Consider the following 27,880-nt stretch of genomic DNA (forward strand, 5'->3'; position numbering starts at 1 on the left):
TTTCAGGTTTTCCATTTTTTAAATAAATGGAGAATCACATTACTGCCCAAGGCCTTCCTTTTTGGACCTATAGCACCTGATGCCGGTTATTGTTAGATATTAGAGAAGACAGAATGTTTCAACATACACTGAAGGGCCCTAGAATCTTGATCAAGGCCTGTAAACCACCAACCAGTAATTCTTGGGCAAGTTTATGTTGTATGTCAATTACTAGCCTGGAATGAGGTCACTTGGGCATACAACAAATGCTGAGTCTTTTGCTAACTGATAACCTTTGCCTTTCTTTGATCAAAATATTTTGCAATTTCAATGAACACTTAAGATCTCCACAAGTTATACTCCAGGCATCAAATAGAGAAGTCCATTTGTTGAATGAAAGATAGAGTTATACTCAGCAGAGTATAACTAAGAGACTCCCATTTTCAGAAGAAGCTCAGATGCAGTTTTTTGGTTTAGAAAGTGAGATAATTTAGTTTTTAATCTTTTAATCAATGCAGACCATGAAGGTAATCTTCTAAATATGACCTGACTATAAACTGCGGTGCTTCTATACTGGGAGTTTTGTCAGGGTGTGGCACAAATACTCCTTTAGGAAGAAAATTGGAGTAGGATTCTCTGACTCTTTTAGCTGCTGGAAAAGAAGATGACACATGAGATCAAACATGGCACAATTATTTGTTTGTGGCGGCATACTAACATTTATATATCAGGTTTTTGTCTTTTACAGCATGAGGATTAAATTCAGGAAGGCAGGTGGATATCTAGTATGCACCACTAATCCACCTCTTGCACATGTCCAAAGCATGCAGCTTTCAGAGACCAAAAAGCAGTTTGTGTAAAGGTGGCTGGGAAATTCTAGTGCCTCAGGGCACCTGCAGGTGCTCTCAAGCAGAACCTTCCAACAGAGGGAGGTCACACCTTGTCTGTTGTCAGTGTTCTTTGTAACAGCTGTAAACCATGATCCAGAAACATTCACACATTCCATTTCTGTCATCCCAGTAGAAAGTCATGTCCTTGCTGACACCACACAAAAGGGATCTTTATAGACAGTCTAATCTTTTGGTTTAGAGATCAGCTGCTACCTTTATACCACAGCAGATACTTACAGCTCTGGAAGAAGATCACAAACAGCTACCATGCACACGCAGCTTTTATTACACAATATTTTATTGTCCTATTATTTTATGAGGAAACCTGCTACCATGCCATGCTGCATGCCACAATCCTACAGGAACACCCCCCCCCCCAATAAAACCCCAAATCAAACAAAAAACCCCACACGAAACTAACAAACAAACCCCCACATCCAGAGGATTGCTGCTGACCACTACCAGCAGCTACCCACCACATGATTTAATTTAATAAAAACACATTAGACAATGCAAGGTATTTAACATCTATCCAGCAGACACAAAGTTGGCTGTATGTTCAATACTGTTTTCCTCAATATTTATTTCCTTAGCAGCATCAGATTGCTTCAGAACCAATTTTCACGGCCCTTTCAGAACAGCTCAGAACACAAAGATTATAGGATTACATCAGTCCTTATCTTGGCAAAGACACTTTTTGCAACACTAAATAGGGATTTTTCACATTGGCATCCTGGTGCCAGCATTTGAGCCCACACACTTTTCATAATGAGTTTCTTTTTATAGTTTTATCCAGTTTTTGTCTCAATTATTTTCCTGTCCATTTTGAAGAGTATAAAGAAATTATAGGAGATACACACACATTTTATGAGAAGAGCATGGTACAAGAAAAAAGCAGAGTGCAAGAAAAAATATTGGTCATAATTTGGTCTATCTTACAAATATTTTCCACAAAAAAACATCCCACAGAAGGAAAGGAAGTAATATTCGTTTTCATTTGTCTTGAAAGTCCTTAACTTAAGCACATAGCTTAAGACATGAGGTACCTCTCCAGGTTTCAACTACATGCCAAATTTCTTGAGAAAATATATTCTGGATGCTAATCTTATTTACCTTGAAAATTCACACTGCCAAGTACATAAAACCATGAAATAATTCCTTAATTTCAAGTTTCTTTGGAAAACTTGTGTCATGTGCGTTATATGCATTAACATATGGAGGTGGTCTCAAAAGGTATCTCATTATAGAGAAGACAATCTTTAGATTCAGCCCTGGAAACTGAATTTTTGTTATTATACAGCAATGAGACCTATCTTTGAAAAAGAAGGCTGAAGAATGCAAGTATTACTATTGTTAAAGGCTCTTTTGTCTTAATGGTAAAATAAATATAGTGATTGTAGACTATTTGTCAAGATCTGTGATTTCATTTTTTAAACTAATTGTTACACACTTTCTTTTTAGTAGTTCCTCAGAAAATGGTAAAAACTAGGCCTATCAGAATACATAGAGTTTGGCAGGTTCAAGGAAACCTCTAATTTATTTGGAACAAATATAAATTATTTTGTCACTATTATGATATTCTGCAAGGTACAGCGGTATCCCAGGTATTAAGTGACTAAGCGTTGTAGAAAGGAAACAGAAACAGATAAGAGAAAAAATATGTAAATGTCAACAAAATGAGTAAGAAGAGATTACTCCTTTCCTACTTTGTAACACATTAATCATTTCTGGACCAGTCCATATTAGTTTTATCAGCTCTGACCTCCAGCTTCTCATCCAGTCCCCCTCTGCAGGCTGCCCACAGCCCAAGAACAACCTAAAGGCAACAACAAACCAATAGCCCTCAGCATCAAGAGGCAAGAACAACCAAAGGCACGAGTGTGGTTATTGGTGGGCACCCCTCTTTGTATGGTGCCAGGTATTGTGCTGGAGCAACACACACCAGTCAAAAGAAGCCCCCAGGTATAGGGCACCAGTAAAGCCAGACCAGGTAGAGGACATCAGCTTGGTTTAGCACCAGCTTTTTCTTCAGAGCTTGCAGAAATCATGGACAGTCTGTTCTCCAGCTGTATGGCCTGCAGCAGACTTTGACCTGTCATGAAGGTACAATCAGAAACTTTGACAGGCACTTCATTCTATCACTGTAATTCCTCCTCAACATCAATTAGCAAAATCTCTGTATGTTGCCTTCAGGGCACTAGAAGGCAAGAGCACACCGGATCATTGTTTCAGCTTTGACCAGCACGGTAAAATCTAGTTGATTGATCACCCTAGAGGAACTGATGCTAAGAAACAATTATTCATCAGCAATTTACCTGCACACAGGCATGCAATTTCAACAGGCACAATTTCAGTCCTCATTCAGGTATAGTAGGAGTTTATTCTCAAAGTTTTTAATAATACATTGCTTTTGTCATTATGAAATCCTGTGTGTAATTTACATACGGTCTAGTTCCTGCTATGGTTAATGCTTTTGGTACAGTTTGCTAAAAAATAATTCAGAGCACTCCCTTCTTACAAACTACTTTAAATGCTTACCAAGAAGGAGTGAAATGATCACAGATTTTTGTGTGGTCTTTACAGAGGCAGTCACCACCAAAAAAAAATTATGCAAAGAAGAAGGATTATCACTTGTATTTTTCAGAAAAAAAGAAACCTGAAAACCTTACAAACACTTGAAAATTCCCAGTTACTTGGAAAATGCTATGGCATGTAAGCTGATCACTTCATCACAGGCATTGCTGCTGTTATTACCATAGCTTAGTTTTTATGGCACTGTGGCAATAGAATAGTTTCATCTGAGCAGATAAGGCACTAAAATTTAAGGATTAAAGGCTTGCATTTCAAGATTAACATGAAGTTCACAAGCACTATAAAAGTAGAGCAACTAGGGCTATTACTGCATCCTTTTTAATAAAACAATAGCAACTAGTTTTAACAAATTGCTGGACTGACATCAAAATATTTGATTTTAAAATACGTCTCAGCCTAAATAGATTGAAAACTTTTGGAAGTAAACTCTTGAAGTTCCTTTTATTCTGATCCAGTATTTGGTCTCCTAGACTTCAGTTTAATCCAGATGCCTTTATTTGGACGAAGAATCAATTCTCCACATAAACCAAGCTCTTCTGGCATTTGACACGATTCCACCCAAAAGCGCCGCAGGATGAGGGCTAGAAGAGTTTTCTCCTCCATTTGTGCAAAGCGCTGACCTATGAGTTACAGGGCAGGAAAAAAAATAGTTATTGTCAGGTTGCATCAACAGCTGCTGCACTTGCATGCTTACAGGACTTAAGAACAGAACTAGCTTCAGGCCAAAATCAAGGTCACATGCATGCAAGTAACACTAGCACTTTTCTCTGCATGAAAACTCTGGCCTTCTTGGGATAATCCACAGTCCGTCCTCCTTCCCATAGTACACAGAACTCAAACAGCAACGTGGAAACAGTCAACCCTTCATATGGAACTACTACAAAACACAGCCTTGTCACATCTCTTGAAAGGACTGGGCAGGAGGGATGGATAGCAGACCAGAGCAGAAGATGCAGCACAGGGACTGTGGGGAGACAAAAATCTCATGGTTCCATATATGTGGAGAGGAGCAAAGAGATGCAACTGCAACGGAATGACAGACAGACCTTCCTTCAGTGATCATTGAGCCTCATACACACAGATGATTTGGTAGCACAGAGCGCAAAGTTCAATTTACAATTCAAAGACAGGTGAAGGCAGAAACATGAGAACAGAGAAACATGAGGGAAGCCAAACCAAGTGCCACAAGGCAGTTCACAAAAACTAAAAAATGGAGATGGGACACAAAATGCAGCGCTGAGAACTTACGTTCTCCCCTCTGTATTATACATACAGATTATATACACAGAAGTCTGTACATATGTACACACAATGCACTTTTGCAATTATACTAATGAACCACCTCTCCTGCATATGTTCCTACACACTCAGGAATTAGCTAGACATATTAGATTTCTCTTTGGAACAAGGAAAGACCTAGTTTACTGCTCTTATGGAAAAGGGAACATACTACCAATGAGACAAAAAAAAACCAAACCAATTGCATCCCCCAAGAATAGAAACCAAATAAACAAAACCAAAAAAACCAAAAGAAGTAATATTTCCCATTATTGTAATGGCATGACAACTTTTGGATGTTCCCCATCTACACTTAAAATCAGTGCATGGAACAGTCTTTCCACATGTTCTACAATATAAACAACACTGCCTCTGCTTGAAGCACAGATAAATGCCAAGTGCCTCAGTGGCATCTGACAAGTTCTGGGATGACAGAGAAAACACCAAACCAACTACAGTGTCAGAAATAAGGGAAAGAATACATCAGTTGCAGATTGCATGCTTTGGACATCCAGCTCAGAACCTGAGAGAGACAGATGAACTGTTTCCAGAGCAAAACAGGCGTGGGACATGTCTTCTCTCATTCTGTATTGCTGACACTGAGAATCAGAAATTAGGAAGCAATCATGTCCTAACACAGGAGCCCAATAACATGCTGCCAGGCTGCACAGCAGTGAGGAAGAAACATCAGCAGGATAGACACTTGTCCCTAGGAAGAAAGGAAATGCCTCGGAAGAAACAAACGGGGCAGCTCAACAGTATTAATATAAGTCTATGAATTAAGCTCTTCTGAGAGAATTCAGGTCTATCTAATGGAAGTGTGTGGCTTGCAGGACACGCAGTGCCCAGATTCAGAGGTGGGGAATGAGGAAGAACACTATACAAACAGTACTCATTGCTGTCTCAGTTACCACATTCAAAAGCAGAACCTTACAAGGGCTTACTCTCCAGATACATACCAATGCAGTTCCTGGGACCAGCTGAGAAGGGCACATAAGCGTATGGGTGCCTTCCCTTAGAATTTTCAGGGAAGAATCGCTCAGGCCTGAACTCCTGCGGGTCAGGGAAGACCTCAGGGTCTCTATGCAGGACATAAGTTAAAATGAGGACAGTTGCACCTCTTGGTATCTGATATCCCCCTAAAGATAGGAGAGAAGGGGACAAAAAGAATCAAAACAAAAACAAACAAGTGACTTCCTATACACAACAGAACAGTAAAAAATAAAACAATGCTGTCCTTTTCTTGGGAAACATCTCCACTGCAGAAATGCTAACACAAGAGAAAGCGACAAAGACAGAACACCACTTACTAATGCAGCAATCCTCTCTCAAGGTACGGGCAAACATGGGAACTGAAGGGTAGAGACGAAGAGCTTCTTTCACAACACATTCAAGGTATCGAAGATTCTTCAAATCCTCCATTGTAACAGAACGTTCAGTATTGTCTGCCCAAAGATAAATAGAGGGATGATCAAGAACAAAACTCCCCATCTTTGGCTAAACAAACTCATCCTGGATCTCCCCAGAAACTCTCATCATGCACCAAGACTACATACAAGAAGGTGTTACAAATATATTAAACATGCATATCTTGCCCCAAAGACATAAGTTTGGTTGTACACCCCAAGAGACCTTCCCACACCCATCCCAAGCACCTCTAACTGCTGAAAGCTCCAGAAGGGCCACAAGGCATGCTCTTAAATCCCCTTCTACTTCTAGGCTTTTAACAGATTTCCACTCACAAATGCAGCAAAACCCCAATGAAGGGGGAATGGAGACTTACCAAACACCTCATCCAGCTCCCTGTGAACTTTCTTCTGAACTTCCGGATTATGTCCAAGCAAGTACAAGACCCAATTCATAGCAGCTGCTGTTGTATCATGGCCCTACAGGTCCAGATTTACAAAGACATTCATTTCAACTTTATTCCCATGTACCAGTGGGCTTTGTAAATACTTAGGTGTGCAGTTCATATGAAAAGTGAGACTTATTAGTCCCATCACCATGATAAAAACATGAATCAAGAGTGAATGATTCAACTCACTAACTATCAAGATAAAAGGTGATCCATGATTGTTCTGACAAAAGGGGAAAATTTTGAAATAACCCAAGAAAAATCCCTCTTTTCTGATTCTCAGGAGCTGCATGAACTATCAGTATCTACACAATGAATCAGATGTATATTCATCTTTTCGGTTACTGTCCAGTCAACATCTATGGGGGCCAGTGACTGTCACAGGAGAGATACAATGGAGACAACTTGTAACCTTTTCAAAAGTATCTAAAAATGGTTTTATGAGACACAATACGGAAGCCATAGAAGAAAATATTTGGTTTTCTATGGGGAGGGAATCAACTAATAGTTCCCAGCACTGTGGGAAGGAAAGGAAAATAAAGGAGAGATAAAACGTGAACCAAAGAAGGGAAAAAAAAAAGCCATAAAAAAGGGAGGAACAGAAAAGGGAAAAGTTGACCAAAAAAAGATTTTGATACTAAAAAAGCACACTTGTGGTGAAGTTCAGGATGCTGCTGTAGTACAGAAATGGCAAGATGAGAAGACAGTTTCTCCAGGTTACAACAGTATTAATATGATTCTATGAATTAAGCTCTTCTGAGAGAATTCAGATCCATCTAATGGAAGTGTGGAAAACTCGCGAAAATCTTCTTCAGATCCTCCCTTAGGTAATCAGACAAGAAGAAGGGCCTTGAAGATAATCAGAGGGATGGGACACATCTCCTATGACAACAGGCTGAGAGAGTTGGGGTTGTTCAGCCTGGAGAACAGAAGCTCTGGGAAGATCTGATTGTGGCCCTTCAGTACTTAGAGAGGACTTACAAAAAAAAAAGAGGGAGTGTGACATTTTACATGAGCAGGCACTTATAGGAAAAGAGAGAATAATTTTCAACTAAAAGAGAAAAAATTTAGATTAGATGTTAGGAAGAAATTTTTTACTCAGAGATTAGTGAAGAATGTGTTGGCTAGAGAAGTTTTGAATGTCCTGTCTCTCAAGGTGTCCAGGGACAGGTGGGATGGGGGCCTGGCAACTCAATCCAGTTGATGACATCCCTGCCCATGGCAGGAGGGTTGTAACTAGATGATCTTTAAGGTCCCTTCCAACCCAAGCCATTCTAGGACGAGTTTCTACAAGATGAAGCACTGATGCACAGTGGACAACAGAACCAGAAGACTGCAGGCAATGTAGCAAGGGAAAAAAATGTGAGGAGACATGACAAAATGCAAGTCAAAACAGTGAAACTATTTAGAGCTCTCTTCAGTGTTAATGAATCTTGCAACAAAAGGCAAGAGCCCATGGTCCATGTCAGCCTTTAAGCTTTCATTTCTCTCCTGCTTTCATGAGTAGACCCTGCTCACACAGGCAGGGTCTACCACATGTGCATTTTCCAAAGTTTTTCCAGGGCATACCAAGGCTTCTATCTTACCTCTGTAGAATAGAAACACTGAGATTTTCTCTTAGGCTTCCAGGGCTTAAATAACATCATGCTAAAAGCAACATCCTGAACTAAGAGTCACCACTTGAAAATTCTGAATCTTGGGTTTGGAGGAAAAAAACAAACAAAAAACCCTAGCAAATAAAACCTTCCAAAATAACAACAACAACAACAAAAGAACAATAAAGCAATGAATTCCTTGGTTACCTCAAACATGAAAGTATCCACTTCCTCACGAATGTCCCTGTAGCTCAACTTTTTCCCTTCATCATCTGTTGCATTCAGCAGCATGTCCAGGAATGCTTTTCTCTTTTTGGAACCACTTTCTTCAGAGTTACCATCATTATCATGTTTATTTTGCTGGGTGTTTTTAAGTTCTTCAGCTTTTTCTACAATGACCTGAGATTAGAACCATTACATAGATATGATGAATTCAGCACAAGCGCACTGTCTGCCTCATACAGTTTTGTCCTAACTTATCAAAACAACATCCATCTGTAGCACTCTACACAAGCTAGTTAGCAGAGCTGTCAGCATTAGGTCATGAAATGTAACTGACTTTTTATTAGTACAGAATTATGACCAACCTTTCTTGCCCTAAGCAAAAGAATAAACCTTGAACAGCCTTTGTGCAATCAAGAAAATAGACAGCCAAGCTACATAAACAACTTGGGGGCCATCAAGAAGTGTAAACATAGCCAGAGTATCTGGAACACACCAATAACGAATGCCAACAACGGCAACAGCATATCAAAAAAATCACCACAGTGTGATCACATTAATCACCAATCAGATCTTCTCTATCCCATCTGAGAACTAAGGAAAGATCTCACTTCCAACCTCCAAAAAACTCAGGAAACTGAAGAGAAGCCAGGGGATCCCAGAACCATGTGTCAAGGCTACACACAATATTGCAGAACCCACTACACTAAAGCTTCCCAAATTTTCCCAAGTATGAGAGCAATGGCTGAATTTCCCTTTTTTAGGCCAAAGTACAGACCCAGTAACAGACATAAATTTCTTATTGTTGCCATTGTTGTTGCAAAGTCAAAACAGAACCCTTCATAAAACTGGCATTGCTCTTAAAAACAACAAAATAATTTAAAAGGATGTAGAGTATGCATTTCTGTTTGGAGGAATCACTAAATGGAAGAACAAAAGTACAGTTTCATGCACACACATTGTTTTCCTCACTTAACATGCACATGTGTGACATTGACTCATCCTTCACCTCAGTGCTTGCTCTCAGCACCTACACTGGTGCAATTATTATTTATGGTCCTTTGTCATCTTCTATGATTTGGTTGCTTATATTCTTCAGTGCACTAGCCCAGCATGAGAAGAGTGCAAGTGTTAACAGCCTCTCCCATGACTCACTGCTGCAATTTCCAATGAAAGGAAGCAAGAAAAAACAACACAATGTGGCCAAAGATGAAAGATTATTTCCTTCGTCAAAGACATTGATACAATGACATCATAGGGTACATGCATAGGGAAAGCAGCCTCTATGATAACATCCTAATAATAGATTTGGGAGGGCAAACTTTGGTAAGAATAAGATAGGAATTATTTGGTGAGAGAAAGGGCTGTTACTTCCACAGTCTAACAAGGCGAGAGAACGCTTTATTTTATGCCAAGTGAGTAATGCATGCCTAATGATTTCTGTATCAGAGTGCCTTACTGCTGATGTGAGGACCTGCGTGTGTTTGCTCCTCTCAGCAGTTCTGTTCTGAATAGGGGAAAATGAACACAGGCTTCAGTTTCTGACGGTTGAAACCAGTGGCACTACCATGCAGATACCTATGTTTACTGCTCCAAACTTGGAAGTGAGCTGTTGGATATCATCCAGATGTGGAGCTTTTCAGGCAGAACAAGAGTTCAATGAATTTCTGTTGTTTGTTTCAGTTGTCAAGGACCTGCAAGTTCTGGCACTCCCTTGGAGTAGTCTACTTTCTTGTTTAAATTCAGCAGAGATCCTAAAAGGGAAGTTAGCTCTTGTCTTCTTTTCAGGGAATTTCTCAGCATCACAATAGAGTGACAGCATATCAAGGAGGCTGAATATCATCCCTATTTGGAAGATCTGAGTGCAAAACTTTAATCCAACAATGAAAATTATCATTATAAATATTATAAATAATATTTTCTTTCAAACACTCTATACCGTATCTGTAAAATTGTGAAGGATGTTGAGCTTCCTCTTGTGCTCTCTTCCTTCTTTGAACAATACATACAAAAAGTCAGGCCAAAGCCAAGGGCTCATCTGTCGCCTTTGGATTAAATCACTCATCCTAGGGACAAAACAATTATATCATGTAACATTACTCGACAAAAACACCAAATTATAGCATATTTCGAGAACAAACCAAAAAAAAAACCAAAAAAAACAAAAAACAACTTCTATGTACCCTAATGAAGTAGAACTTAACATATTGTGTAGGTTTAAACCCATTATTTGAAAGGAAAGCCATTCACATTTGTGTCTTGATTTTACACCATCTCAAAATTTCTGTTACTTATCCCAGCATCATCATGTTTTATTTAAGTATTGATCTCTGAGAAGGACAGCATAATATTTAGTCTGAACCCTCTTGAAACAGTCCTATTAAGTCATCCAATCCCATCACACCCCACTTCAGCAAAGCATTGACAGTGTTGTAAAGACTATTAATGACAGGCTCCCAAAATATCTGCCCCAAGAGCTCAAACAGTTTCTGAGAGCAGTGCATTCCTACTTGAACGTCCAGACACCAGACTGCACAATAAAGGACTTAAAATGTGCTTAAAATGAAAAATATGAGACTTAAGTATGCTCAAACACAAGTGGAGTACATTTGGAAGGGCTGATTGTCATTGCTATTCAGCCCTTGCACATGCTTTAGCTGCAGAGTAATTATTACTGACTTCAAGCACACTTGTACTACAGTTTGGAAAAGGCCAAGGAACCGATGATAATCAAATCCTTCAGATCTTCCCCTGTTTTTCATCATACCTGTCTCAACAAGCTCCATCAAAAGTTAAGAGTGAGATCATAGAATCACAGATTCATTTAGGTTGGAAAAAACCTTGTAGATCCAGTCCAGCTGTTAGCCTACTGTTAACCCAGTCCATTGCTACACCACGACCCTAAGGGCCACAGGAACATGTCTTATCAAACACCTCCAGGGTATTTAGTGACTCAGGGTTATTAGTCTGTTCCAATGCTTTACATTCTTCCTTCTGACTCCCTGGCCTTCCTTCCTGACACCAGCAGCATTAATTCCAGCTCAACTAAAAAATAACTAAGAAAAATGTGCATTTACCTGTAGGTAGCAGAAACATAGTCAGAATCCTTATTCTTCTGGGCACCCACATTCCTGCCCATTGCTGTTTCTAGGAGGAAAACATCAACATTTCACAAGTACAAAGTGAAATGCAGTATACACAGTGAGTTACTACTACTCCCAGCTTCTGACTATCACCACCATCCCTTTGACAAGTGAATATGCATATCCCTTTGCAGGGAATGAGCTTTCTTTGTATTTCCATGCTCAGGAATCCTGCTCCTCAAGAAAACCTCACTTCAAACTGCTACCTGTCCTGCCAGTCCCAAAACTCAGCTGCTTAGTTGCAAGTAGTAAATCCTGGGGAAAAGGTTGGGAAGGATGGAAATGTATTTAGAAAATATGCAGGGACATTACTCTTCAATCATCTTACACAAACTGGCACAGCTAAACTCATGATCTTCTGCATCCTTCACAATTCTACCACAATAACTGAACAAGACTTACAAGACTTACCACAAATAATATCAAGGGCACATAGAGTGATGTCCATAAAGACATCAAATGGCTCCTTGTCAACATGCTTCTGAAGTTTCTTCACCAAAATATTTCCTTGTTCATTCATGACTTCTAGAAAGTCACTCAAGATTGCAAAGTGGAATGTGGGAGTTATCATCTTCCTCCGTGACCGCCACTTGTCTCCAGTGCTATAAAATTAATGGGGAGAAGGAAGGCTAAAGAACTCCAAGCCAAAAATAATATCCTCACCATTACAGAAAGCACCCAGTGAATATTGCAGCCTGGAAGAGATGGACACACTGTAGATGTCTCTTCAAGCTGTTCATAGCACCCCACAGAAGGAGCAAATGGAAATATTTCTTGCTCCAGATCTCTTGGAAGCAGAAGCCACCATTTCTCCAGCTGATCTCAACCAGTGGAGATGCCAAAAAGCCTCCAGACAGTACATTCTTGTTAGTCAGTGCACAGGCCCAGAGGGACCAAGCAAAAGCCAGCCGGAGGCCAAACCAGCTATTCAGCATCAAGGCCTCAACCACCGACCCTCTCTCTGAATCAGTGATTGTGCTTGCCTCCATCCACTGACCATGAAATGAGGCCTGCAGAGAACCAGGGCCTAGAGGCATCATGAAAATGACTGCCTCAAGGCATGGCTACAGTCTACTTCCATGGAGACAGGCAATCACTTCCCACATGCCAGTGACAAGCATGGAGCCACAGTGAGTGTCACCAGCTTCCTGGGGATCCATGTTCACTTTTTCTAAATAACATGGCCCAGCTGGCACTTCAGCTTACAGGGTAAAACTATCACACCACTGCCCCTGTTAACTTGCTATTAGGGCACTCCACAGGCCAGCATATTGGCTTGCTGTCTGCCACTGCTGCCCATAATCAGCAGAGACTGGAACATTCTCCTCCATTATGTTTTTGCAAGCACAACAAAGTCAAAATACCTCTCTACATCTATGGAAGACAAAATAACCAGTAAAGAAGAACAGTGAAGATACACCATGCCTGATGCTCATGGACTTCATCTCTGCACTCTGCTACTGATTAATTACTGCCTTCTTACATGAACAAAACTCAGGATAAAATGCATGCCTTCTCCTCTCCCATGAACTTGTGCTTCCCACACCACACGATCACAGCTGGCTTTTACAATACCATGGTCCCATAATAAAGCAAGAGGATTCCACCTCTGAGGGCTCCAAACAAGCAACAAAGTTAACCACTAACACTGGGACCTGGACCTCTTTTCAAAAACCCAGAAGACGCTCAAAGGTACCAAAGACACTCTATACTTACCTTGCTCTGACTATTGAATATCTGCATCATCCAGACCAATCCTTCCTTTGCCCTTCCAAGACTGGAGGACACCAAACCCTTATACCACTGCTCCTCCCTTTCTCCACTCCTGATTTATGCTCCTACCCAGGCTCATTTCTCCCGATCCTCTACTTCGTGAATGAAATAAAGGAAAGGGTGCACATACTCTCCGATCCTACCCCAAAGTATCGCCAACCTCAGGCCTGTCCTACTGGTCTGCAATATGACCAGCTGAGATAAACTGAGATAAGCAATGCATACAATCTCTTCGTTCAGAAATACATACAGTATTCCTGCCACCAAGACCTCTTCTTATCATATACCCTGAAAATTTCAAAAAGGCAGCAGTGCACCTTCACTTGAGTTTACATTATACCTTGTCAGAAGTCCAGTGCCCAGCCATGGATGCAGGAATTTGTATAGGTATGATTTTTCTATATGTTTTGAATTGTTCAGAATAACCTGTCAGAAAAATGAACAGTGAGGAAAAAATATTACTTGTTAAATGGAGAGAGATTTCTTCACTATTTCTTCAATAAACACTCCAACAGAGAAACAACACTGTCTTAGTAGATCAAGGACAATCACTGTTGGCAGAAAAACTTATGACTACCTTTCATGGCATCAAAACAGACCCACTAAGTTTTCATGCAGAAGTCTGTCAAAGAGACACAAGCATTGCAACCTGAATTTCATAATGTTCTATCCTTATTTCAGTGGTCCCATATTCCCTGCTATCTGCTTGTTTGTTCTGATCTTGGGAGCAGAAGCTTTCACATATGTGAAAACCAAGCTAAAGGAGATGCTTCTTTGATGCTTTCATTTGCAGGTCATCTTCAGTATTCCCCCCAATGCCCTCTGACTATGCCTTTTTATAATCCTTTACTTTAGGCCTTTGTTTACCACTAACTCAGAGGACTATCCCAAAGCAAATCAGTCCAAGCCCCTTTTAACAAAAAATTACATTGAGGTAATAGAAAGTAACATGTTGGGCACTGCTCTGCATCCCAGTAGAATAGACAGGAGACCATCACACTCACCTCCACACAGTCAGGGTGATTCAAAAACATGACAGGCACTGGTCCTATCCAAAGTTTGAACAGTGGCCAACTTCTGAACTGTTCACTATAAAACTCTATCTGTTTAAAAAAATCTGGAAAAGAAAATCAGAGTAGAGCTTCAACAAGGGGTGTCACAGACATTTCTTTTATGAAAAATCCTCTCTTAGGATTTTCCTGCTGGAGCTGAGAAGTTCAGCAACAAGACATAAACAATAGGTTATCTGCTGCTGTGGAATGCAACAGGTCCATCTGGATTGGCCCATCTTGGATGTTTTTAGCTAGTGGCCAATCCAGGACTGAATTCTCTCAGACAGAGTCGGAGAGAGCTCCTTTGTTTTCATTCTTTTACTTTTCTATTCTTAGCTTAGCAGCAGCTTCTGAAAAGCTCTCCTGCTTTTTCTTTTTAGTATAGTTTAAATAGATGTATATATCATAAAATAATAAATCAAGCCTTCTGATAATGGAGTCAACCATCTCATCTCTTCCTTCACCCAAAAACCCTTGTGACCCCCGTCACAAAGGGGGATTTACAAAATAAGCAAGGCTTATGTAATGAACTCTAGCACCATGAGCCCTGCAACTATTTTCTTGTAGTTTTAACCTGCTGCTGTGACCTAGCAGCATATTTTACACCTGTGGACTTTACAATTCAGGTATCCTAATCTCTTCAGGCACAGAAGAGCACCATTTATGCCACAGATCAACCTGAGGGATATCACTGCTGTCCAGCTGCCAGTTGGACTTCACACCAGTGAGCTCAGCAAATCAGCAAATACTCCCCCCACATTCTTTTGCAATTATCCAGTCCATATCTTGTCAATTCTGCTATACAGAAAGCATGGGAGATAGCTGAATATGTTGGCAGAGTAAGAAGAGTCAACGGTGTTTGATTTAATTCAAGAAGGTCTTTGACACTATCTCATCATAGAGCACAATCAGGTTCATTCCACAATATTAGAGTGGGGTCCACTCTCAGGATGTTTAAGGATTAAACACTTCTTTGCCCTTTCAGAAACAAGCTTAAACAAATGATACCTTTACAAGCCTCTGCAGAGTTGAAAATTCAAAGGTCCCCAAATCAAAGAAAAAAAAAAAGAAAAATAAAAAGATAGTTTCCTAATAGATGTCCAAATACAGCTTTCCCTAGACTTACAAAAAGTTCTAATGACACCTCATTCAATACAATTCAGTGTCAGATTATTTTACTATTTTTAAAATATTTTTCCAAACTTTGCTGTGATTAAAATAGCACATGTTCCAGCAACTGTCTAGCAACACCAATTTAAAAAATCCTCATCATATGAAATGTTATTTTCATTCCTGTTATAGAATGTTACCCTTTTTAAAAGTTTTTTTTTTTGTTATATTTTTAATGAAAAAGATTATAAACCACAAACTTCACCCATTTTTAAATAAACCAAAACAAAGAAGGCTGGACATGGGAGCTATGTGATTCCTTAACTAAAACACGGGAGCTATGTGATTTCTGCTAACAAATGAGATTAGGGACTACACAGAACATCAGAGTTCACATCAAATTGCTTTCTGGAGACAGAAGCAATGTTCCAGTTTGCTTTGGACTTTTAAAGATTTTTTTTTAGAAAAGAGGATAAGAAAAAAAAAGTAATCTCTCAGTCCAGCTCATATAAACATCCTATCATCCTCCTACTGCTTCCCCAAAGTCAACTTTGTGGAAATCTGCCTGCCCTCACATCCACCACAGATGTCTCATATTTGTCCTTAGATATGGGACCGGATCCAGAGGAAAGATATGACAGTGTGCCTTGTGAACAGAGGCACCTTGTCTTAGCATGGGCCAGCACTGGGCAATTTGTGTTCCAGTGCTGTACTCTCACTTGATTTCACCATGCTCCCATGACCCATTAGTCTCTCTCCTGGCAGCATACACAGCAGCACAGCCAGCAACACGTGCACAGAGCAGAACTGGCATACACAGGCATCACAAATATACACAGAGGAGTGTGGCAGCAGATTCAACACTTTCATACCACAAACTCCTAAAGAAGTGTTCCTGTTAAAATATGAGTACCAAATGGAAAGGAAACATCTACCACATTAGTGCTCTCTCATGCACCTGGCAAAAAGAAGGTCCCATTATCCAGTTCAGAAACAAAAGGATTTGCTTTTGTGCGATGTACCATAAATGCTCAGCAAATTCTTTCACACTCAACACATAAATCTAAGTCACAGATGATTCAGGAAGTGAGCCCAGATAAAAACAACTTGACATGCTGAAGTCCCTTGCACATGCTTGCTTGGGGGAAAGTAATTGTTTCAAGCTTTGTTTGGATCACAGCCAAAAAAGTCATGAGAACATGGAGTTCAACTTTGTGAAGCAGCATTTCCTGCAAGAGCCCACAGCACACCGCCCTCTCACTCAAACACATTCCACAGTGTTCATGCTCCGCCCTACCAACAACTTAATGGTCTGAGCCCAGCAGCAGCTGCTGTCAGAGTTAACCTCCAGTTAATCTTTGAGACCAATAATAATGCCACGTTTATGCAGTTCCTCTCCTTTCCTCTTCACTGCCCACTCCTCACACTGTTCCCCTCTGCAGACTGCCCAGAGAGACTTAAAAGCAACAGCACATCCTCTGATACCCCACTGTCCTTCCACAGCTCAGCCACAAAAGCACCTCACCATCACTGGCTCCTCCAGCAAACCCCAGGCAGTGCAGGGACCTCACAGCTGGGCTACATTGTGAGCTGGCATTACCTTCTCCTTTCCGCTCCAAGAGCAGGGCATTTCCCAGCACAGGATAGCAGGGGCTGACACCCGGGATGGACTTCAGCATCCACCATTGCCTACAGTATTCCATCAGGGAGGGCAGGGAGCACACAGTCACTATTGTCACAAGCAGAGCAATGATCCCAGCTCCCCATGGCAGCAGCTGGGGTCTCCCTGAGAGTCCTTCCACAACATCCATCATCACCTCTCAGCCTCCTGCTCTGAGCCTTGATCCCTGTTGCAAAACTGGCGATGCCTGTACTCGGCACTGCAGAAAAGTCGGCCAGAAGAGCAGGAGGCGGAGCTGCCACACAGGCCATGGGCGTAGCTTCTTCCCAGGAAAACAAACAGAGTTGAAAAACACTGTCATGGAGAGGCTGCTTTCTATCATTTCCTGGTGGCAGGCAAGCCAGAGGGAACAGTCACTGTCCTCATTTGGTTCTAGCCAAGTGATGAGTGAGAACCTTCTTTGCAGGCCATGCAATACCTCACAAGGAAAAAACAAAGCACCATCAAGAGATAAAACACCTTTTTGCTGATTTGGGATAGATGATTTTTCTCAATATCATCTTTCTCAATCTGTTCTCAGGTGCTCAACACCATTTTGCCCTAGAGAACTGCTCCAGTGCTGTCCAACACGATAACTGAATGGCCAGATGGAGAATACCCTTTTTTCAGCTGGTTTGATTGCTTCAAAGGGTTACAAAATCCAAAGCCCACAAAGACCCCTGATCAAAAGCAGCACTGCAAAGCACACTGATGCTTCTCAGCTCAAATGGCCTTTACTGATCTCGTTGAATGCTCAGGCACAGGCTAAAGGGTGCCAGTAAAACAACGGGCAGCACCAGCACCTGTGCCCCAACTTGCAAAGTGCCTGGGTACTCACAGTACTAAACCCACCATATACACTGCTGCCCCTCCTGCCTCAGGAGGATACAGGGTCTCTTCTCACTGCTGCAGGGCTACTCAGCATCTGTTTCTCAAAGTGGGTGCTCAGAAACTTTTTGGTCAAACAGAATTTTTGGTAGAGGCAGCACGGTTCACAGCTAATTCACAAAACTTCACCCCCCAAATAAAGCACAAATGATGTGTGCCTATGGACATAATCACATTTATCTTCTTTGCTTTGTACCAAAAAAGACAGCACTGACTGCAAAAGCATTTTTAGCAAATCAACAAATAGCATAAACAAAACAACTAAGATAAAAAAAGCACAAACAGAAAGCTCAGAAAATCAGAAGTTAAGTAAGTTCCTGTGACCCTTGGCATCAGAGGGGTGTAAATTTTGGCACTTTGTTCTTGCAATCTCCCAGCAGAAACTTTATCATAAATGCTGACTGTTATATCTTTCTGCACAGTAAACAGCTAGAAATGAACTTTCCAATTCTTGCTGTTATTTGCAATGGCTTGTGACAGAAAGCAGCAGATATATACCCAGTCTTGCAAACATATAAGCAAGTTAGACAATCATCAGTCCCATCTTTTGTTCAGGTGACAACCTAGGAAGGAAGCAAGTACACAGAGACAAAGAGACTCACCTTTTGTATTTTTAACATGGAGATCAGCTGAATAATTATACTCTCATATTTACAAAAAGTCTTGCAGCTTGTTGCCTTAATTGCACCAATAATTAGAGGAAGTGGCTATTTGTGCTCCTGAGTCACAAATCTGTACTTCTGACTGCTGATTACTCCTTCTACAGGAAAAACAAAAAAAACCCAAACACTAAAAACCAAAAAAAAACCCTGTGAAACAGCAAGGAGAAGGTGGAAAGGCATTGGGAAAGCAGTAGGGAACACTGCAATGCAAACATTGTAGCGTCCTGCCAGCAGCTGGCAACGGTGATGATGTTAATAAAAGGCAGCAGAAACACTGGAATGAGACACAAAAGATATATACCCAAGAAACAAGAAATGAGAGGTCTAGCATCTTTGAGGCCTAATTATGTCACCAAGACTTGGAATCATAACAAAACTTGGAGGATGTTCTGTAGGAAATGAGTTTTCTACCAGCATTTCTTTTTTACCCTGAGAGCTATTGTTCAGTGCTGGATTTCTGTGAGCACTCCACTGGTTAGTGAATCTTTATTTTTACAAATGCTTGTAACAGTGCAAACCTGCTCTTCTTCACCCTCTTGCCTAAGTGGAAGCCTATCTACCTGTGCTGGCAAAAGACAAGCACCTGTTAAGCAGCTGTGTCAGCCATGAAACACAATCATAACACAGGCTTCTGCTGGTCCCTAGAATAAAGCCTGGATTCTTCAATAAGAAAAACTAATAAAATCATCATTAGCAGCAAGAAAACAAAACAAAACAAAACAAAACAAAACAAAACAAAACAAAAAGAAGTAAAGCAAGTCTAAAGCAGATCTGAGACAACAGGGATGGGGGGGGGGGCGGTTCCTGCCGGCTCCACTCTGGATCCACTGCAGAACATAGCTGAGCTCAGCAGCCAAGCTGAATAGTTCAGCAGCCAAGCTGGACAGAAAAGTACACAACCCATTCTGAAAAACTGGTTTTTTTCTTAAGAAAGGCTTTCTTAACAAGAGCTTCTCTTTTTCTAAACACACACCATTGCAACATGATTAACCCTTGTGCAGAAAGCTACTCTAAAATAAAGAGGCTATTTGTAGACATCAATAGCCATCACCTAGATAAAGAAAACATAACACAGTATGTCTCCATTTCAAAATATGTCATCAGCTGGACCGGTGGAGAGCTCAGAGATCTCACCAGTCCTCAGAGAGGAATTTTAGGGCCTGATACTAAATTTCATGCCCAAACAAGGGTACTAAAGCTTCATACCCAAAATCTAGGCCTCCAAGAGCTGTTTTTCAGAGACAACGACTGGTTTGATGCCACCTCCATCAAGCATACCTTGCCTGGTTTCTACAACCTGGTGTTCACTGTACAGCAGCAACTGTTTAGTTCCTTCACTACAAGACATTTTGCATTAATGAATTATCCCCAACAGAATACAAAAGCCTGCCTGCTAAGAAATCATAATCTTCCCTACCAGGATAAAAATGTGACTTACAATAGCAGAGACCACCACTCATGCCCCAGAACACAGACTACTGCTTCACCAAAATTCTGATAAGGTTTTAGTTATGTTTGCATAACTAATAGACAATTAACACTAAGTAGCTACCGGAGCATCACACTTGTGTTTATTCATCAATTTTTCTAGGAAAGTGCACACTCCCAAGCTGGATGATCACAACTCCTCCAAGGCCACAAGTGAAGACTCTACCCACTTTTCTGTGATTTGGCTAGATTGTACAGGGCCTCCTCCTTGCTAAACTCCAGCAAGTTTAAAGAAAGCATTTAGCAGCATACAACACACTACATGAAGTGAGCTGAAGTCATGAAGAATGAATAAACAGGGGAATTTAAAGACAGGAAGAACTTGTGGGACACAGAAGCACAGCACTGCAAATCTGCTACCTGTGTTCTTGCAGCATGGAAGATTTGGTATCAGTATTTGCTCTAGGAAGTTCTTTGTCCACATTTCATGTGCGTGCACATAACACAGTCATAGCTGTACATCCTCGTAGAAGCTGTGGTGGGTTAGCCTTGGCCAGCAGTCAGACACCCCATTCACTCCCCTCCCTCAACAGGACACAAAAGTTTATGAGCCAAAATAGACTGAAAGATTGCTTAATGGTTACCATCATGGGCAAAACAGAGCCAAATTTGGATATTCAATTTAATTTATAGGCAATTAAAAACAGATATAGAGGAAGCTAAAAACAAAGACAAAAGTTCCTCTTTGCTGCTCCCTCATCACTCTTTTCTCCTACTCCAGCACAGTTTCTCCACATGCTGCTGAGGAATCTCTGCTCTGGAGCCTGGACACTCCCTCCTCCTCCTTCAGAGCTTGTTGTTTGCGCTGCTGTTTCCCTCTCTTTTCCCTCCCCACACTTCTCTGTCTGTTTAGCATTTTTTTGTACACTTGTAAATACTTTTTCACTGAAGTGCCACTGGCTTAGCTGCTTAGCTCAGCTGTGTCCTGCAGCGGATCCAGAGTGGAGCCAGCAGGAACTGTGTTCTCCTCTCTAGCCTTTTCTCAGAGAGGCCACCCCAGTAGCAGCCCTGCTACTGACACCATGACATCTACACTCAGCTGATAAGCTTACCATGAAACAATCACAAGACTGAAAGGGAAAATAGGGGTGAAATGTCCTTCACATCAGCTCCTAGTGAGACCAGAAATGTCAGTTACAAAGTGATGGATGCATGAAAACTGTCAACAACATTAAATATTTGGAAACTATACAGGTGCTTTTCCTTATAATGTTCAGGGAAGAATCACTCAGGACTAAACTCCTCCAGGTCAGAGAAAATCTTGTTAGGGCACAAGTTATAACAGGAATATTTACACCATTCAATAATGTTATCCTTCACCTAGGAGAAAGGGGAAAGGAAGAAGGATCAAAACAGCAAATAGGTGGCTATCTATAACTGCTTTACCATAAAATAAAAAAGAGAAAAACCCTACCCTTTACCTGGAAAACTTTCTAAGTACTCTCTCCTGCAGACATTCTAGCACCCATTCCAGCCACCTCTGGCTACTTAAAACCCTAGAATGGCCACATGGTGCATTCCTATCTCAATTTCTTCAATCTTGATAAAGGAGGAATGAAAAACTTACCAAACACCTTGTCCAGTTCTCTGTGAATCTTCTTCTGGGTTTCAGGACAACATCCAAGTAAGCATAAGGCCATGGCAAGGGTGTGCAGAGATGAAGTTAGAAAAGCAAAACCTCAGCTCAAATGGATTTTTGTGAGATGTCAAAAACTACAAGAGTTCTTCAAGTACTATTATGGCTTAGACCATGACGAAGTACCATGCATACACTCCACCCCAGTGGAACAGAGTAGAGTATCAAGAAAAAAATAAAACCCATGGCTTGAGAAAAGAAAATTTTAATGATTGAATTACAATAAAGTGAAATGAAAACAGGAAAAGCAGAGAGAGGAACAAAACCTAAGAAACACAAGCAATTACACAAAACAATTCCTTACCACCCACTGACCTCAGTCCAGCCCCAAGCAGCAACAGGTCCCTTCCAGCCACCCCCCACCCCAGTTCATGTACTGAGCAGGGCCTTCTGTGGTACGGAATATCCCTTTGATCAGTTGTGGTCCGCTGTCCTAACCATGCCCTCTCACAGCTTCTTGTGGAGCCTGTCACTGGCAGAGCATGGAGCACTGAAAAGTCTTTGCTGTTGGGCAAACACAACTTAGCAGGAACTAAAACATTAGGGTGTAATCAACATTATTCTCAATTTAAAACACAGCACTGTGCCAGGTACAAGGATGAAAATAAATTCTATGCCAGGTGAAACCAGGACAGGTATGTAAACAAGAGGAAACAGAAGGAAAGTATTTTCTTTCCTCAGGAGAGATTAATTAGTCACCAACAAGGCTGAAAGGCAGAGGTACTCAGCACTTTCTTCACCCTTGTCCTTCCATCAGCTCCAGGCCTTGAGAAAAAATCCTGGCTGATGCAAACACAGACCCAGTATCTGTGAAGGAAGGGTTGGTGTGTGAACTATTAAAGGAGCTTGACCTCTACACATCGATGTGCTCTGACAGCATCCAACCAAGGAAAGTTGGCCAATATAGCTGTGAGACCACTCTCCATAATTTTTGAGTTGTGGTATTTGGGGGACATCCAAGAAGACTAAAAGAAGGCTAATGTCACTCCTGTCTACAAGGACTTCAGAGAGGACCCAGAAAACTATAGGCCCATCTGTATTACTTCACTCCCAGGGAAACCTATGGAAAAAATTTTCCTGGGTGCTGTTACAAGTCAAATGGAGCCCATGATTAGGAAAAGCCAGCACAGATTGACCAAGCACAAATTTTGCTTGACAAACCTGACTGCCTCTTACAACAAATGAACCTGCTTGGCTGATGTGGAGCCTGCAGTGAACGTTGTCTACCCGGATATCTCCAAGGCTTTTGATATGGTTTCCCATGGCCTCCTCCCACAGAAATGTGTATGTGATGGTGTGGATCTGTGATCCATGCAGTGGGTTGGAAACTGGCTGCCCAGCCACACCTGGGGGGGGGTGGTAAATTGTTCCCTCTCACTCTGGCAACTGCCACAAGTGGAGTCCCCCAGGAACAATACTGGGCCCAAGGCTGTTTAGTATCTTCATCAGTGGTTTGGATTATGGGATCCAGTGTACCCAGATGAAGTTTGTCAGTGATACCAACAGAGCGAGGCAGTGGACACTTTGGAAGTAGGAGCCAGCCTGCAGGAATACCTGGACAGGCTGAAAAATTAGGCTAACAAGAGCCTTATGAAGTTCAGTAAGGACAAATATAAGGTCCTGCACATGGAAAAACAATCCAGGAGAGCAGCACAGGCTGGGGATCTATCTGGCTAAGGAACAGCTCTACGGAAAGGGACCTGGAGGTGCTGGTGGACAAGCAGTTCAGTGTGAGCAAACAGTTTGTTGCTGTAGCAAAGAAAGCCAATACAAGACTTGGCTCCATCAACGCCAGGAGAGATAAAGTAACTATGCCATTCTACTCAGTTCTGATCAGGCCACATCTGAATATTGTGTTCAGTTTTGGTCCCTGCTATACAAGAAAGATGTGGACAGGGTGGAGAAGGTGCAGTAAAGGGCAACAAAGTTGACCCAATTACTGGGTAGCCTGTCACATGAGGAAAGGCTGAGAAAACTGGACTCCTCCAGCTGGGAGAAAATAAGCTTAGGCACACCTTATTACCATGTTCCTGTATTTAAAGGGTGTCTACTAAGATGGACATTCCCTTTTCATAAGGAGTCTTATGGAAAAGTGAGGAGTGATATGTGCAAGTTACGCTTGGGAAGATTCCAACTGGACACAAGAGAAAACTTTTCACAACGAGAATAATCAGCCTTTGGAATAATCTCTCCATTATGTGGCAAGTGGTGGAGACTTAAGCATTGGAGACTTAAGATTTGGCAGGACAGGGTGATGGTGACTCATCCAGACTGTGCTTTCACCAGCAAAGACTGGACCACATGATCCTTGAGGTCCCTTCCAACCTGGAATGAGTCTACATGATTAACAGGATGTAAGATGACGAGTGATTGTCAGGTGCCCAAACATTGACCAAAAGGGATAAGTGTTAAAATACTTCTGGTAGATAGTAAACATCCCTCTTCCTCTCTCTTGCCACCTGAGAGCAATCCATTGCTGCTCTAGTAATTAGCAAATCTGTCTTTTTAAGCCCCAGAAGCTTATTGTTCTGTTCTTCTCTTCATTTGTGCAAGAAATCGCAAAAAGTGGGAATGGTCTTACAGATTTGCAAGCATGTGGTTCAATTGCTCAGCATCTATAAATACTTGGCTTGGCAGGAAAAACATTACTTGCTGTAAACAAGTTTGTACTTGCTGTAAACAGTTCCTGCAGTTACTGGTGATCAGAACAGCAATAAATGAGATTTTGAAAGAATTAAAGGAAGAAAAAAAGGTTAGTACAGATAATATTTGCAAGAGATAAAATATAATAATATAATAATAAGCAGACAGACTGAAAAATGGAGAAATGTTAAAACAGCAGTTAAAGAGGAAGTACTCCAAACTTCTGTTTAAAAGTATAAATTTTATATATGACTAATATTTAGATAGACTAGAACGTCTTTAAGGAAACAAAAAAGTGGGAACACTACCTTGTATTCTAAATGTATCTTATTTGATAGGTAGAAAAACAATTCACTAGGAAAGGCATAAAAAGGAGGAATGCCTGAGAAGAAAGTGCAGCCACAGTCTCTTATACTGCAGAGTAGACACCTCAACCATTTATTTCCTTTTGCTATAATTGTTAATCTAAGCTCTGGTCAAATAATTTTAAAAGAAGGCAGTGCTGGCATCCTGAGGACTGCAAGGTTCAGCAGACACCAGCATATGCGCACCTTCTTTGTTACACAAGATACTAAGTGGCAAATTTAGTGTTCAGTCTTTCAATCAGGGCAGAGGGTTTCGTTTCTTCCTAAAACAGGTTACGAAGCAATTTGAAATCTCTTCTTTGAGTTTGGAGGATTTCTCTGAAAGGATCTGGAGTAATTCTGTGAGCCTGAAAAATATAAAATATTGCTAATTGTTGTAGTTTCTGCAAGTTTCCAGGATTATATATGAATTACCTCCACCAATGTGCTCAGATCAATATTTGCTAACCTGCCCTTATTCTTACATCACCTGTTACATAATTTTGTCAATGATATAATTATTTAAACTCAAGGAACTTCCAAACAAGTAAAGATTACTTTTAAGAACTTTTAAGAACACCAGGAACCTAGCTAGTCAGCTTTATTGTAAAAATAAAACAAAGAGCTACTGAAGGTTGCTCTCTTTTTTTGGGGCTGTAAATTCAAGACAGAGATGCAAATCAATACTAATTTGTTTTTTATGAGAGCTTTATATTTTTATTTAAAATGCACATTTTCAAATCTACTTTTTCTACAGAAAAGAAGTATATTAATTTCAGACCTAAAATAAAATTTGTCATTAGCAGTTCACAAGCATGCAAGTGTGGTACTACTCTAGGAGCTGCAAAAGTATCTTGCCAGTACACCACATACTCTTGCTATTGTTGTAAATATGTCAAAATGCTAAAAAAAAAAAAAAGATGAGATTATGAGACTGAATCTTTTTCCTCTTCCCTTTCCCTTTCATGTCATAACAAGAAAAAGAAGATTCACAGGATTCCTACCCATAAGAGTTAGGACTACCTCAGAACAAGTGAGAAGAAACTTCAAAACCAAACTCAAAAGATCCTGCCAAGAAAACCTGTTGTTCTTTTATGCTGAGATGGCTCTTCCTAGACACTAGACTTTTTGACAGTATGATGGGTTAATAAGTTTTGTTGGCCTTTTACCTTTCAAGTCATTCTCCTTTGCCTACCTGTAATCAAAAATCCTTGACCAGTCCTTCTGTGATTAGCAAAATCCACAGGAGTCAGTGACTTCTGAGGTGTGTCTCTCTGTAAAAAGGAAAGACATACTCTTAGCTAGTGAGATACACTTATCTACAGAAAGAGATTGATTATGGTTTTACGATCTAGTCCAGCAGACTGGATCCTACCAAAGTGCAAAGCTCAACACAGCACTAAAACTGCACACTTCTAGCACACACACCCCCTCAAAACCTGAAAAAAAATTCTTCATACAACAGTACCACACCCGCCCCAAGACTTTTAGCATCATCCTCTCTACAGATAGCAGGAATCCCTGTACATCAGAAGTCAGGAGGCTCAGAAATGAGACCTTCTGTAAACCAACAGCAGGCATGAAAGAAAACCTCCTCCCTTTTTCCATGTCTCCCCTTACACTATAACATACCCTGAATGTATGAGTTGTGTTGGGTCTTGAAAATTGATCAACAGTAACAGTTCTTTCTCTGAGTGGCTGTTGCTCTGCCCTGCCAGCTACTGCACTTGACACTCTGCTATGAGTATATCGTTCTTGGTGCTGAGAAAATTAAGAAGAGCATTAAGAGAATGCAGCAATTGAGTAAGTTAAAATATTTTTTTCTGTTGACATACAAAAGTTTACAAGAAGGTAAGAAAAACATGTTTTCAATAACCAAAAGCACAAATTTAAGTGTTGCCTGTTTTTTAAACAGATGCAAGACTGTTTCTATGTTGGCATATCAATATATCAACATGCTAATTTACTTTCATTCTGGTGATTTATTACTGCCTCAACAAAACTAGCCAATATAAGATCTGGCTTTTTTCAGTTATTAGCCTTTTCCACTTCAGTCAGCATAGTATTCTAATTCCTACAACCTAACATTAGTGAATAAAACAATGAAAAGAGCTATTTAAATCCAGATGCATAGAAAAGCAAGGTTACTATCTTGTCATCTTGTTGGTTGGTTCTTTTTATCTTTTTTTTTTAACCAGATTTTTCTGTTGTCAGACAAGTCTTTCCACTATGATCTGTCTGTGACCTAAGGTTTTGAACTGCCTCCTCTTGCATTGCAATTGCACTCCAATGTAACACATATTAGCACGTTAAAACTATGTATTAAATACAAACCAACACAAGCTGTAAACTCACTCACTTCAACAAGTGACATAGCATAATTTATTTCTAAATAGCTTGAAGTTCTTCACTGGTTAAATAACGAACACAACTTACAGGGCTCTGCTGCATTCGAGGTACTGAAACACGCTGTTCAACAGTCTCGGAGTTTATTGGTGGTAACTTGTTCCGGGTCGCAGGCGCACGAGCAGAGCATAAACTGCTGCCACCCCTACAGAATTTTAAGGATTCCTCTTTTAGGAGCATTCACATTACACACTTCTTCATTGAAGTAATATGAAATTATTAAGTAGTACATTTCTTTATAAAGCTCAGCTACAGAAAGTAACAGTGCCTAATACAGCAATTAAGAAGTAGAACAAATGCCTTTCCTCAAAACCAATCATGGCTCTGCTTGTTTCTTCTTCCCTCTGAATTCTACAATTAATTATAAATCATGGGTTAGTTCTCAAGTAGTTTTCAAAATCCTTCAGTGGTGAAATTTCAGTAAAGTTCTGAGAAAAGAATAAAATTTAAAACTCACTTTTTTTTTCCTTTACGGATTTCATCATTGTGCATATTAGGAACTTCCGAGCAGGGATGGTCAGAGGTGAGAGAAGGTAACCTTGGTACTTTCCTAGAAGATGCCAGCAGAGCCGGAGATGGTGAGAGAACACTGTTATCAGAAATTCTCCCCAACCTAGCATGTGCTGAATTTGGAGTGCTGGAGGTACTGGTATGCTGTTTGTCT

General features: G+C 40.7%; 2 protein-coding genes across 3 annotated transcripts in view; both read right to left on the reverse strand.

Annotated features, from left to right (window-relative positions):
* Positions 1–3,229: 3,229 nt before the first annotated feature.
* Positions 3,230–18,751, reverse strand: LOC102033190 (cytochrome P450 4V2). Of its 2 annotated transcripts, none has more exons than XM_031066180.1 (11): positions 18,640–18,751; positions 14,332–14,444; positions 13,668–13,753; positions 11,966–12,156; positions 11,489–11,558; positions 10,351–10,477; positions 8,397–8,588; positions 6,523–6,625; positions 6,050–6,184; positions 5,699–5,878; positions 3,230–4,081 (listed from the first exon to the last, which is right to left on the reverse strand). In XM_031066180.1, exons 2-11 carry the CDS (start codon positions 14,359–14,361, stop codon positions 3,903–3,905), a joined length of 1,293 nt encoding a protein of 430 aa, XP_030922040.1. In that variant the 5' UTR covers positions 14,362–14,444; positions 18,640–18,751; the 3' UTR covers positions 3,230–3,902. The 2 variants fall into 2 exon arrangements, with proteins under 2 accessions (XP_030922040.1, XP_005415572.1); XM_005415515.2 differs by lacking the exon at positions 18,640–18,751 and adding an exon at positions 17,090–17,474.
* Positions 18,752–22,012: 3,261 nt separating this feature from the next.
* FAM149A (family with sequence similarity 149 member A) overlaps positions 22,013–27,880 on the reverse strand; it is a 15,413-nt gene continuing 9,545 nt past the window's right edge. The window contains exons 9-13 of the mRNA XM_031064029.1: positions 27,674–27,880; positions 27,247–27,361; positions 26,443–26,571; positions 26,006–26,084; positions 22,013–25,178 (exon numbers count right to left, since the gene is read on the reverse strand). The exon at positions 27,674–27,880 is cut by the window's right edge and continues 8 nt beyond it. Of these exons, the coding sequence (XP_030919889.1) occupies positions 25,105–25,178; positions 26,006–26,084; positions 26,443–26,571; positions 27,247–27,361; positions 27,674–27,880 (604 nt within the window). The 3' untranslated portion in view covers positions 22,013–25,104. The remainder of the gene's footprint in view (positions 25,179–26,005; positions 26,085–26,442; positions 26,572–27,246; positions 27,362–27,673) is intronic.

Source organism: Geospiza fortis, unplaced genomic scaffold (genome assembly GCF_000277835.1).
Source record: "Geospiza fortis unplaced genomic scaffold, GeoFor_1.0 scaffold40, whole genome shotgun sequence".
Taxonomy (NCBI): domain Eukaryota; kingdom Metazoa; phylum Chordata; class Aves; order Passeriformes; family Thraupidae; genus Geospiza; species Geospiza fortis.

What these genes read in the sequence shown, in the direction of transcription:
- LOC102033190 (XM_005415515.2), bottom strand. Translation starts at nt 17,303, where the DNA reads ATGATGGATGTTGTGGAAGGACTCTCAGGGAGACCCCAGCTGCTGCCA. An exon ending in ATCACCCTGACTGTGTGGAG is followed by an intron (nt 13,754 to 14,331) that starts GTGAGTGTGATG and finishes TTTTTCTGACAG; the next exon opens with GTTATTCTGAACAATTCAAA. An exon ending in TGGTCCCAGGAACTGCATTG is followed by an intron (nt 4,082 to 5,698) that starts GTATGTATCTGG and finishes TGTAACTCATAG; the next exon opens with GTCAGCGCTTTGCACAAATG.